The 13216-nt window shown below is 39.4% G+C and overlaps 1 protein-coding gene across 3 annotated transcripts; it reads right to left on the bottom strand.

Moving 5' to 3' along the window:
* Window positions 1-131: 131 nt before the first annotated feature.
* Window positions 132-10613, bottom strand: ttll10 (tubulin tyrosine ligase-like family, member 10). 3 transcript variants are annotated; one of them, XM_080294248.1, is made up of 12 exons: window positions 8594-10613; window positions 7623-7953; window positions 7297-7420; window positions 6984-7102; window positions 6723-6843; window positions 4361-4446; window positions 3066-3252; window positions 2504-2675; window positions 1662-1889; window positions 1141-1261; window positions 976-1069; window positions 132-764 (listed from the first exon to the last, which is right to left on the bottom strand). In XM_080294248.1, exons 2-11 carry the CDS (start codon window positions 7864-7866, stop codon window positions 1020-1022), a joined length of 1452 nt encoding a protein of 483 aa, XP_080150374.1. In that variant the 5' UTR covers window positions 7867-7953; window positions 8594-10613; the 3' UTR covers window positions 132-764; window positions 976-1019. The 3 variants fall into 3 exon arrangements, with proteins under 3 accessions (XP_080150374.1, XP_026010407.2, XP_080150373.1); XM_026154622.2 differs by having other exon boundaries at window positions 1145-1261; window positions 8594-9888; XM_080294247.1 differs by having other exon boundaries at window positions 1145-1261; window positions 1662-1802; window positions 8594-9882.
* Between the last annotated feature and the right edge of the window lie 2603 nt (window positions 10614-13216).

The following is a 13216-nucleotide window of genomic DNA, read 5'->3' as shown; positions in this document are numbered from 1 at the left end:
CTACCAGACCCTTTGATTTGAGAATGAATGTTGTATGCATGCACTAACAAAGAAAAATGACTTTGACATGGGTTCTCTTCGCCACACCTTCCTTACCAAACAGGACCAAAAAAAGAAGCCAGAAGATATTGTTGATGATGAATACATTCTTTATTGACGCATTTTCCAGAGTATTTCTCTTAAAATCTTTAAAAAGCACCAAAGGCTTTTTATACCGCAGCTGTCTGCATACTGTCACAGTTCCTCTTTTCTTTTCTACACTAAACTCTTCATATCCTAAATTGTTCCACATGTTCAATACTGTAAGGTACGGTGTTCCAGGAGAGCCACAGACAGGTAGAGCTTCACTCACTCAGAGCTAGTGATGACGGGGATGTGATGGTCATTTCCAGCCTTTAAATGATGATTCAAAGTACTTTTGCTTAGCTTGAGTTTAGCTGTATAATGTGAATTCCCTGACTCACGATGATTTTGTGAAGTGCTGGTGGGACGGTGGCCACTCATCGACCTGCTCCTTCGTTTTGGAAGTGCTGAATCATTTGCAGAATTATCAGGGGGTGCCGAGGGAACACTTTTTTCCTCTGTTCCACACATAAACCTTCTGGGTTCAGTTTTCTGAGCATCTTTGGTGTTTTTCTGCAATTCCATGCTAGACTTCTCTGTAGTGGAAAAAGCACTATAGAGAAGCACAAACTCCCTCTGACTGACCAAAGGAAATATTTTCTGCCTGCCACGAATCTTCCTGAAGATCTCCAGAGTCAAATCTAGAGAAGGGCATAAAACAACAGACAGACTTATAGATAGAAAAAACACTTTTGGTTTAGCAAACATGTGCAATAAAGGGAACTGTGACTATGCCAGTTAAACACTAAACAAAATGTGAGAACATCTTTGGTGGAGTGGTATTAATACAAACATATGCTGAATTTGCATTTGGGGCTTGCGAAACGTGCTGTTTGTTTTTCCAGAACTCACCTAGTGTCTCCACAACCACGCTGGGTATCACCTCCTTTAGCACCTCACAGTTCGTATGGAGAGCTGGATTGCAGTTCATCTCCAGCAGCCACACCTATCAGGAATGCACACACTCAATGCACATGCTAAACACTGTTTGCATTCACATTACCAGAAATGTCCTACCCACTTTGAAGTCTTCATCGACCAAGAAGTCACAGCCGATCAAGTCAAAGAACCCCAGGCGGCAGTCTAACTTTGACTTGACTGCTAAGAAGCACTGGCTCATGATCTGCTGCATGCGCTTCTGAATATCAGGGAGAAAGAAAGTTGTTCATTAGGCATCAGAATGATTTTATGACTTTTGTATTACCGGCTGGTTTGTTTCACTTCAACTAATTAAAGTTCCTCACTACTGCATATAGCTCAAGCTTCATTTAAGTCAAAGAAGTGTGTGTGTGTGTGTGTGTGTGTGTGTGTGTGTGTGTGTGTGTGTGTGTGTGTGTGTGTGTGTGAGACACAACGCCAAAAATGAACCGACCAATCTGCAGGGCACTGTAAAAAAAAACAACCCATCACATGTAACATCTCATTTTAGTGATGGGATGATGCATCCAAAACTTAACCACAATCTCAATTAGCTGCATGTGCCAGTAACCATCATTATAATTGTAATTGGTCCCTGAGAGCTACAACACTGCACTCACTGCAAAGGCGCCCAGCACCCAGTCCCTGGGCAGATCCTTTGCAGCCTGAAACCTGTCGTTGACGTAGGCGTTGAAGCTCTCCATGGACCACACAGTGTCTTCCTTCAGTTGGCTGTAAAGAGGGTTCTTCTTCTGCATGTACTGGAAACGAACAGCAGGGGGACCAGAGACACACAAAGATGTGAGCAGAGGCAGGTAGCAAGTTTGTGCCAAAACAAAAAGCTTGATCTGGAAATAATGAAGACATGTAGCATAAAAAAAGACAGACATGAGTGTCCCTCTAGCAATAATTTTCCAGCTGAAACATGTTTAGCATCTTTAATATCTGATGTGCACATAAAATTCACCACCGAAAGTAAAACCTAAACTAATGTGTGATTCAAGCTAAAATACAAAATAAACCAAGGTTAAAATCCTTTGCTAGTTTAATGGTTCAATTACAGTGATTTGTGTGTTTTGCTAAATGTAGACAATAAAGTGAATGTGAATCTGATCTGGTCTGTCTGTGGAAATGCTTGTAAATAACATTTCAAAGACATACCGCTCTAGTTAAAACAGTGATGATGTAAAGTGTCATTTTGGTTTCTATTCCTAAATACACATTTCTGCTATAGCCAGGACTCATTTCTTAGCGTATACGGAAGATGGCACATTGTTTCAGGACACGTTTAGCCTTGTTACAAGGTCCACTGGAAGGACCTGCTTTCTAACTGCTTCCCCCATTCACCACATTTTTTAACAGCTGTCTGATTTCCAAGCAGATGATTGTAAAACCGTTTAGACTTTGATCTTCCAGTTAACCCTTCATATTCTCGCAGAGTCTATCTAGATTAGGGGTCTACCTGGTTGGTCAGGTGGGCAGAAAGGTTCTTGGAGGTGGGGTCATAGAGGTCACAAGTCAGTCGCACGTAACCATGACGGAAAAAGACCACATAAGGTGCAGTGCATGCGATGAGAAGGTAGGAACGCACGTCAAACTTTTTCCCTTTCAGCAGCAGCGGGTTCTGGATGTAACTGAGGACAAATCGTAGGTCTGCATTCAATCGCACAAACACCTTCAAAGGCTGCGTTTGACAGCAAGAAGCTGAAGCTGACAGTAAGAAATGAATGACAGATGGTTGACTAAACAACCTGTAGTACAACAGAATTGTTTTTATGGTTCCTTATCATTGGCTGCTGTTACTTCTGTTCATGTTATTTTAGAACAGCACTGCAAAATGACAACTGAATCAGAGACCCAAAACTAAAGGTTTTTTGAAGCCTGTTGATGCTTTTAAAACCATGTGCCAATACTAAAAACCAGGAATAGCAGGCACTCAAGCTACAAAAATAGAATAATATGCCTGCTTCTCTGGGAACTGCAAGTGTGGGTGATATTAATCTTAACATCCTGTGTTCACCAACTGTTGAACGATGTAAGCCTGAGGCTGGCGGTAATGCATTTTCCTGTTGAACTGGCGGTCCTCCATGTGCTTCAGCTTCAGTCTGAAGGCAGCTATGTCCTCCTTGCTCTTCAAAAGGAAGATCCCTCTTCCCTGGTTCATACCCGTAGGCTTACAGATCCACATGCGGCTCTCCCTGTTGCTCACACCTGGCGACAGTGACAAAATTAAATTAACGGGGTGTCACAGGAACTGAGCTTTCCACCTGACAGTTTCCTTTTCTGTATTGTTTTTAACTTTTCAAGGCTTAATCCTGTATTGAGGCATTTGTCATTTTCAGCAGTAAAATCTGATTCCGTGAAATCGTGCTTTAGTTGCGCTCAAGCACAGTTGTGGGAAAACTGGATTGCACCCAAGTGTGTTGTATTTACTTTTCACCTCTTTAGCAAATATTTAAATCTGAAATGTGAGTCGGAGTATTTCCTTTTTTTTCTATATGTTGTAGTGGAATATGATCTCTAGGCCACTACATGTCATATCATTATGAAAATAAAGACGTAAAAAAGCTCAGAACATATTGTGAACTGCAGTCAATAAAAATTATGATGCAAAATTTCAATTTCTAGTTTTTTTAAAAACAGTCAATATGCTGTTTTAAAAGTGATGCCAGCATCGACTGTCTTTAAACGCACGTCTATTAGAGTTGGTTCTGTCCTTTTTCCTTCTTTTCCACAAATTCATCCATCACCAACAGATCTAAAGCAGCTGTCTGTATTCTTGTCCTGTTTACTTAGTGATAAACGTGTTTGTCAAAACCCGTGCACAACTACTGTCATTATGCTGGGTGCCTGTAATTACTACAGTGGGTGTTAAAAATCTATTTCATTCTCAATGCTTACCATGAAAAATGTCAACTTTAATATTAAATGTATTTTCTTTGGCATTCACATCCTGCTGCACCTCTCTCCTTGTGTTTGTGTCTCAGCCCTGCCCTCTGCTGACTCATCTCTATGGCAACAGCATGTTCCCCTGGTGATTTTATCAGGGCCTTATGGGAGGTGAAGTGCATTATTTTCCAGCGTCCACAGCCTCTTGATTAAACACTCACCAAGGCGACTGTTGTCTTAACGCTACGCAGGACAAACGATTTTCTTTCTTTTCAATGTTGGATGCGTGACCCAACATGCATTTCAAGTTTAATTGATCTCATTTTAAACCTGCAAACTAAAGGATGTTCCAGTTCAACCAGTACTGTTATTGTTGCATCAAAATGCTAATGTGTAAAAGGTTGTTGTAGTTAGGTAAGATGTCAGTTACCCTCCTGTTGGGCAAAGAAAGCCTCTCTCTCTTCCCTCACATCCATGCGCAAAGTAGTGGGTATGAACTCTTCCATTTTCAGCCTCCTGTAAATTACAACAGAACAAAACGAATAAGGAAGCCCACATGGATGTCGGTGCCATGGATTACGGGAAAACTGGCTTTGAGGCAAAAAAGAAAGTCAGGCCACAAACATACAAAATCTTTGGTGTACCACAACAACATTCATATGTTCTGTTCATCCATCGTTTGCGGCATATGTTCAGATTTATTCCAAACCCCAGTCATACCATAATTTCAAAGCATTAAGTCAAGCTTTACATATATGCAAATAGATTTTTCTGAAGAACTGAAGGAAGTTTGTAATAAAAAAATAAAAAAATCTAAAAACATACACAAAGTCTAAAATATGGCATATTTCCTGCTATATACTGGTATAATAGTCCATTATTGCATATCTTCACTAGCACTGAAACATTTTCCAGCATTAGTATAAAATTCCACTTATATACTTTTAATTCTGTTTGTAGAAACTGAAGTACTCTAATCTTAATATTTGTAACTATAAATTCACATAATCACATTAAAAGCTGAACAGCTGGTTAAAATAACTCAGTGTTCATAGTTTTTATCTCTAAAGTGTGATATCTCTAAAATGAGGAACATCATATCTCAGAGCGATGCTGGAAACTAATTCATGCATTTATTACTTTTTAGGATAGACTATTATTATAATCAAGCTGTTCTAAAAACTTCCTGACAAGCTTACAGTTGATCCAAAATGCTGCAGTAAGAGCGCACACAGTGACTAGAAAGAGAGGGCATATTTCTCCCATATTGGCTTTTCGTCATTGGCTCCCTGTTAAATCCAGAATCAAATTTAAAGTCCTTCTTCTCACATACAAGGTATTCATTAATCAGGCCTCTCTTAAAGACCTCATAGTACCGTATCAGTCCAATAGAGCACTGCGTGCTACGACTGCAGGCTTACTTGTGGTCCCTCGGATATTTAAATGTAGAATGGGAGATAGAGTTTTCAGCTTTCAGGCACCTTCTGTGGAACCAGCTCCCAGTTTGGATTTGGGAGACAAACCCTTTCTCTAATTTTAGGATTATGCTTAAAACTTTCCTTTTTTGATAAACTTTACAGTGAGAACTGGATCAGGTGAGCCTGAATCCTCCCTTGGTTATGCTCCAATAGGCCTATGCTGCTGAGGCTTCCCATGATCGACTGAGTGTTTCTTCTTCACTCACTATGTGTTTATACTCCTTTGTATTTAATCTTTAGTTATTATTAACTCTTCCACAGTGTGTCTTTTGTCCTGTCTTCCTCCCCTCACACCCAACCAGTCGCAGCAGATAGCCGCCCCTCCCTGAGCCTGGTTCAGCCGGAGCTTTCTTCACGCCAAAGAGAGTTTCCCCTACTATCGTTGAAGCGCTTGCTCATATGGGGTCATATGATTGTTGGGGTTTTCTCTGTATTATTATAGGGTCTTTACCTTACAATATAAAGTGTTTTGAGGTGACTGTTGCTGTAATTTGTTGCAATATAAATAAAATTGAATTGAATTGAACTTACAGAACTAAGCTTGATACAGAGGCCTCTGCGATGCACACTGATAGCTCTACAGATGCAGTAAAATAAAAAAATAAAAAATGTATTGCATGTTTAAGAAACTGTTAGCTTTGTCCTTCTTTAGCTCTTTAGTTTTGGGGGGCAATGGTTGGGAGACTTTTTTCCTTTTCCTACCAAAGATAAAGTATCCATCTGTACATGACGTCATTTACCATAAAAATTAGGTTAGTATCAGAGTTTACATCTAATACTTCCTGCTCTGACACAGATGTTTGCACAATAACTTTGCGTCGCATTCAGCATATCCCAATTATGAAAGTGAAGTACATTTTTAATGTTTGTGACTATAAGTGAAGCTTTTTTTAACTGCATGTTTCTATGAGCGTATGGTTCTGTTTTTAAAACTATTGTATTTCCTTGCCGAGTATGACGTAAAAAAAAAATCAGGTTGTAAAATCAAACTAATTTACTATTAATAATTAGCCACAGATCCAGCATATAACTGCGACACAAAGCTTCTGTGATTCAATGGAGAGGCTAGATATCTGATGAGGTTACTTGGCGTGTTTATTAAATAGTTTCACAGGCTGATATGGTTTTAAATCATTATTTACAGAGTGGGGCTTCTATTCAGCCACAGTAATCGTACCGGATAGAAGCTGGGAGATTTGACACAGCTGCAAAATTTGGTAACAGAGATATACCTGTCTGCTTTTAAGAGAAACAACCATTTTGGATACGAGAGAGAGACAAAGACAAAGAAAGGAAAATAAATGTCCAGCTCACCTAAGTGCTTGACCATGGCTGACTCTGCTGCTCACTCGCTCGTACTGTTGAAGACTGCTGAGGAGACCGATCTTCGTGGTGAGCACCTTGTTATTGGGAATCTGGTACATCAACTGCCTGCCTGGGAACAAAAAATGAGGATTTTGAAATATTAGTTAGTTAGCATGTCAACTTTTAGTTCTGTCTCTTAAGCTAAGCAACAGAAATTGCATATTTTCGTCGTAAACCAGCTCCAGGTGATATCCTCTGCATTCCCACTACCTTCTCTGAAGTTGGAGTACTGGGCTGGTGATTTGGTCTCGCACCACTTGAGATTGAAATCCTCCCTGTCCTTGTTGTAAATCCTCTTCCATCCTCTGCTCTCACAGTAATTGCTCACTCTGAAGGAAAAGTCCCAGAGGAAATCACTTAGACTTTAATCACACCACAAACAAGAAGTAAGGGGTCACATTAGAAAAGCTTTAGACTGACAAAAGGCCCCAAATAAAATACATACCATGCTATTTTTTATTCAAGCATCACACCATACATTTCTCCACAACAGTTACTTTGAAATTAAATAATTCATACTAACATTTTAGCTCCGTTGGTTCCTCCAAAAAAGTAAAAAGGCCCAGGCCCCCTCGGCTCCTCTATCTGCCTGCCTGACAAATCCTTTAACTTGGACCTCTGGACGGGTTGTGCCATTATACATGGACCTGATACACAAACACAACACATTACCGATTCATTTCTTTACAACAGAAAGGCAGAAGAAATTAATTCTATTCTATTCCGGGGAATATTTAAGTTGTTTAACTTATAGTGTTTTTATTTTATTTTATTATTTTTGTGTGCTAAAATAAAAATCACCCTGTGGACAGAATTTAAAATAAGGCGCCCTCTTTACTCCACACACACCTCCACTTTGGCTCTCCTGGTTGACAGACGATTGGGAAAATGTCTGTCTCTCTTTCCAAGTCTGTGTCTGTGGCAGCAGTGTCTGTTCTCTTCCTGGTCCCTCCTTCCTCAGACTTCCTGCAGGCCTGCTGCTTCCACAGGGAACTTCTGTTTCCTCCTTTTCTTGGCCTCGCTTCTTCTCCAGTCTGGTCTCTGCTGCATCCTGACCATAACTGCAGGGATCCACGGAGCACCTTGATGACATCTCTTTGCTCTGGCGAAGGTCGCTGGGGTAATTTATTATTGATCCATAATTAGAAAGTGGGAGGAGCTCTTTCCATTCACAGTGATCCTGTTGGCATAAAGAGCGGAACAAGAGGAAAAGTACTACTGTAGAGTACGCTTCATTCATAGTATTTTCCCTGTTTCGTATGTGCATATTTTTTACTATTATATTATTTGAGCATCACACTGTTCATACTTCAAACAGGTTCATAATGGCAGAGAATAACTCTTATTAATAAATACTCTTCCTGAAGTGCATTTTAATTACGCATCCGCCCAAACTGCCAATTTAACTTCAATTTGTCAATGTTGCTCTTTTAAAGTGATCTCCCTCCAAAAGCTTACAATATGATGACATGTGAAGTTTAATGTGCCTAATTATGTTATGCTGAAATTGCAGCACCATGTCACTGGTCTTCTAGAAAATGGTGAATAAAGAAAAAAAATGAAGTAAGCGTACCTAGGTGGCCTGCTTCCTGTACCAACAGCATGTAATCAGGCTGGTATGCTGATCTAGTATGCAAATAGTAGCAGTGGAAATGTGATAAATAGTTGTATGGCTTTACCGTTTGCTGTGGTTTAATAAGAAATTAGCTCTGTTAGTCCTTTTACTGTTGTTTTGTGTGAGTATCATAAATGTAGGTAGGTATTTATGTTGGAAAGCAGGAGCAGAACTACTACAGCTATTCAAAAGTAAAACGGTTTACCTGCAACTACAGCTTCACACACACAGACATCAGGGCTCCCTGAAAAACTTGTCAGCTTACTCTTCTTCTGCCAAGTGCACTCAACCTTATAGTCCAACTGCAGGGCCAAGACAAACAGTTAAACCCACAGACTGAAGGACAGACTCGACAGGGGCGCAATCACATGGTCTGTCGGCAGTTTAGTCTAAAGTTAGCCACAGTATCGCACAATGAAAGCAAGAAAACCAACTAGTAATGTAAACAATCACCAGTTACTCGGGTAATGGGACCCTTAGCAACAGTTGCTACTTGTAGATTGAATCTTACAACACAAACTAACAAGTCAAGATTGTGTATCCCACACCAACCGGACCTCTAAGTTTAGCTTCATTCATTATTTATTGTCCGTAAGCCTCTATTGTGTGGACCCTATGGTAACATGAGAGCACTGTGTCAATCAAAATGGATTTGCCAGTTTTCCAGGGTGGCCTGGTAGGTAAAATAGTGTTCTCAACTGGCTCAGTGTCATTAACATCTAAAAGAAATCATTTCAGGGGACTTGTTTGCTTTAGATACACCGGTCTCCATCTTTTACATTGGGTTGTCTGTAGGACAGGAGGTAGAGCAGGTCATCTGCTAATCTGAAGGCTGGTGGCTTGAGCTCTGGCTACTCCAGTCTGGCCAAAGTGTAACTTGGGTCAAATTTGCGTGTGTGAATAGTAGATAGCAACCGTTAAGATGTAGAAGAATAAAGTGCTTATATCAATGGGTGAATAAGTACTAAGTAAGTGCTATACAAGACATCGTCCTACCTGTGGCCTACCCTATGTCTTTAGGTCCAGTTTACACAATTTAAGTTAGAAATCTAAGTAATAAAAATAAACCCAAGTGTCCCATTAAACTATGACATAATTTAATGTGAACATTAATTTATTGTAAAACTACTTCATCCAAGGTGAATCGTTCTTGATACTTCCAGACATCATCATTAATCATAAAGTCTAGCGCCAAATCCAGCAGCAGGTATGCAGTTGAGCAACATAGCATTAGTCTGCTCGCATGGCAAATCCACTAATCACCTTCTGTCTCAGTGATTTGACTCTGGGGGAAACACCCAGGCCCAGCTATGGCTGGCAATTATGCATAATCTTCTCTCTTCCTCCAAACAACCTGATAATTGACAGGGGTGGGTACCTTTTAGACCCAGCACACATGCAACCATATAATTACACATACAGAGGGGCAACCACGAGCAACATAAGCACACTGTGAGCAGCCATATGGACCAAAGTATTGTGCCTTTTAGAGCATACATCAAGTTTGGTTTGACTTACCATCTGTAACCTGATAAAAGGACAACCAAACTGTGAGTCAGCGTGATTTTGGCTCTATTGATCTGGTTTGTTTTTTTGCATCACAATTATCCTCTGTGATAAATCAAATGTAAAAGAAGGAAGTTGCCAGTCTGATCAGTTGAGTTATTTATACACATATGGCTGTAAAAGTGTAAATGCCCAAGTGCAAAATACTAGCTATAAGAGGGAGCTGCTTGGCAATAAAACTAGTCCAGCCACAACACCCCAGTTGTTACAAGGAGGCCTCCCATATTCTTGTTTAACAGAGCTTTGTGTGGAGCCAGTGTGAGCCACACCTTGATAAAGAGCCGCCATCTGATAGACACACTGTGCAAAGTGCTGCGTAGGTGGACAAAGAGAACAGGCTTGTTTTACAACCTCATGGTTCACCATCTGCTAAGAGACTGTGTACATTTGTGTGTCTGTGTGTGTGTCTGTGTGTGTGCTCATATATGAATTTTAGTGAATAAACTTGTGTATTTAATGTCACCATCCCTTTTTTTTAATCCTGTCTTTCATTATTTATACCTGAATTCATATCTTTCCTTTGACCTCCATTTGTTAGTAAAGGGTGTGGGAAATATGACACTTTTTACTTTTCCTTTCTTTTTCTTTCCATTAAGGTAGTTTAACTTTCTGTGGGTGGTGCTCCACTGATACTCATACTCCTGGGCCTTATTGTAAGAAAAAAAAACACATCAGATAGAATATGCCAGAAAGACAGTGAGTTAGTGAATTTAAAATACAGGAATATATCGTTAGGTGTGTGTGACTCTTAGTGACTGTCCTATCTTGGGGCAGTGACAACTTAAGTTTTGTGTTTCTTTGAAGGCTCACCTATTCCCATGTCATCTCAACTGACTCAAACCAGGAAGTGCGCCGCAATTACAGGGATGCACCCTGCAGCAATGGTGTCCCCACACAACCCATTATTTAGAGGGATTCTCCTTGTCAAGGTGTTATAGCGGAAGAAATGGAGTTGAGTTACGATGCAAAGAAAAGCTTGTCTGAATAGGGTCTCTCGCGCTCGCTGCTGCTATTCATGGTTTCCTTACAGGATTACAGCAGCAGAGCACAGGGGGCTGTAGTATCGAGGGGCGACACTGCGTTCCCAGGGTCGATATCTACTTGTTCCCTCTGGTGACAAGTACAACACGGAAACAGAAAGACATCGAATTTCACAGAGAATAACAATGATATGGGAAAATGTGCAAGTGGAAATGTACATTTTGTCCTTTGTTCTGAAACAGCCGTCTAACAAGCATGAACACGTGTTGCCTATATTGCTTTTACTTGTTAGTAAGTAAGAGTGCTATAAGTGTAAGAGTCACAATACAATTTTGTACAAACTTGATGATTCAGTCCTACCTCTTACATAAGAAGATCAAAATGTAGGATGATAAGAATATGTGTATTTGACTGGTTGTTGTTCCCTTTACTATGGTGAGTGATGTCATGTGCAGCGGAGTGAGGTGGAGAGCTGCATTAGGCATGAGAGCATACAGTTTTTTTTATTTATAATAATAATAATGTATACTTTATTGATCCCTGTGGGGAAATTCCTCTCTGCATTTAACCCATTCACTCAGTGAAGCAGTGCAACAATGTAACAATGTAATTTTGATCATTTCAAAGTAAAAGTTTTAAAACTTAATTAGCTCTCCTGTCATATGCATCAGACCTAAGTTACTGTGCATGCAGTTCCAGAGTGCCTTGTTTAGAGATTTAGAAGGAATCTCCAAAGAATTCCAAGTTCGGAAACATAAGGTATAAAAAATTGTTAATTGTGTTGGTTACACCCTTTAAAGCTATGAGAAGACACAGGAGGACACCGCTTGATTTTTAAATGGAAAATGACTCATAAATAAAAACAAAAATCTTTGACAAGAACATGACAGTACTTGTTATGTTATCCTTTTATATTTCACTTTGTTGCTACTAGCAAAAACTAAAGAACAGCAACTTCTAGTTTAAGCAGCTAGATTCATTCATTTGGTATATTTGAATCTAAATTCTGCCACGTTGTGAAAACGAAAATCTAGCTGAGAGGCTACCAACTAATGTTACTTGGTTTATGACATTTAAAAGATTTGATTATTAAAACCCAACATTAAGAAATTAAATCTTCTAGCTATAACTGAACAAGCTAACATTAGCGTCATGAACTATTTATTATTAAGTAAACCTTAACAATTATTTTTGCAATGTTTTGGGGGTTAAAGCATATCTGTGCGAGTCAGACTTTATCAACAGTCTGAGAAAAAAGTGACAAACAAACAAACAGCTGCTGCTATAGGCTAACATACAGATAGTTTCACTGTGAGTGTTTTATTTTTTTAATGTGCAAATTATGGAAGCTTGGGTACAATTTTTGGTTGCTGCTTTAAAGTTTTGTTCGGTATCTCAAAATTTCAACTTGGAAGTAAATTCAAAAATATCCACCTCCAAATCTTTAGAAAATACAGTGTTCTCTCGCTATAACGCGGTTCACCTTTCGTGGCCTCACAGTTTCACAGATTTTTTTTTTAAATTTTGCATGCTTTTTCTAAAAAAAAATTAAAAAATTATTACAGCTGTGTTCTGCATGCTGATCAGCTGTAGACCATCTCTACGTATACGGTAGTGGTGTTGTGGCAAAAATAAGCTTCCACACCTGAAACTGCCAAAATTTCCACCTACAAACTTACCGCTTCTCGTTACGGTCCGACTTTCCTTTCTTCTGAGCTGTTGCTGTAATTACTTTCTTGCCCACAGGAGGCGCAAGTTTAATGTTTACTGCAGCACTAACAGTTGTACATATTAGCTGTCAGGCTTTCAGATGACTTCAGAAGCTTAACGTTAACTGACACCAGGCGCTTTTCTTTGTCCAGCAGACAACCTGTAACTACCAGAGCTTCTGATAGCTTCTGTACAACTTGACTATGTTATGGCGTGCTCCTGTAGTATTTATTATGTTCCTCCATGTTAAACTAAGTTAGCTAAAAAGTTGTTAGCTAGCTAAGTAAAATATGTGTGTTCACAGCAGTGTATTTTGTGAATTTGCCCTGCAGCAGTATCCAAATTATGTAAGTTTGATTTGTTCTTAATAACAAAGAATATTTTATGGTCGAGCAGACCAATACTAATGTTTGCATGCTAAATAGCTACTTAACTTTTGAATAAGAGGAGGTAGAAAATTATTTTTCATCAGCTTTCGAAGTAAAATGACAATGTGCTCAATAATAATAATTAAAAAAAAATTAAGGTATATCATACATCATTTAATCACACACTCAACATTTTGTGTTTC

The sequence above is a fragment of the Astatotilapia calliptera genome, chromosome 20 (genome assembly GCF_964374335.1).
Source record: "Astatotilapia calliptera chromosome 20, fAstCal68.1, whole genome shotgun sequence".
NCBI classification, from domain to species: domain Eukaryota; kingdom Metazoa; phylum Chordata; class Actinopteri; order Cichliformes; family Cichlidae; genus Astatotilapia; species Astatotilapia calliptera.
Note: the sequence above shows the minus strand (reverse complement) of the source record. Positions and strands in the feature narration are given on the sequence as shown.

Coding starts and splice junctions, on each gene's coding strand:
- ttll10 (XM_026154622.2), bottom strand. CDS start 7,866: ATGTCATCAAGGTGCTCCGTGGATCCCTGCAGTTATGGTCAGGATGCA. Junction 6,844..6,983: donor GTACTCCAACTTCAGAGAAG/GTAGTGGGAATG, acceptor TTTTGTTCCCAG/GCAGGCAGTTGATGTACCAG. Junction 765..975: donor CGTGGTTGTGGAGACACTAG/GTGAGTTCTGGA, acceptor GCCCTTCTCTAG/ATTTGACTCTGGAGATCTTC.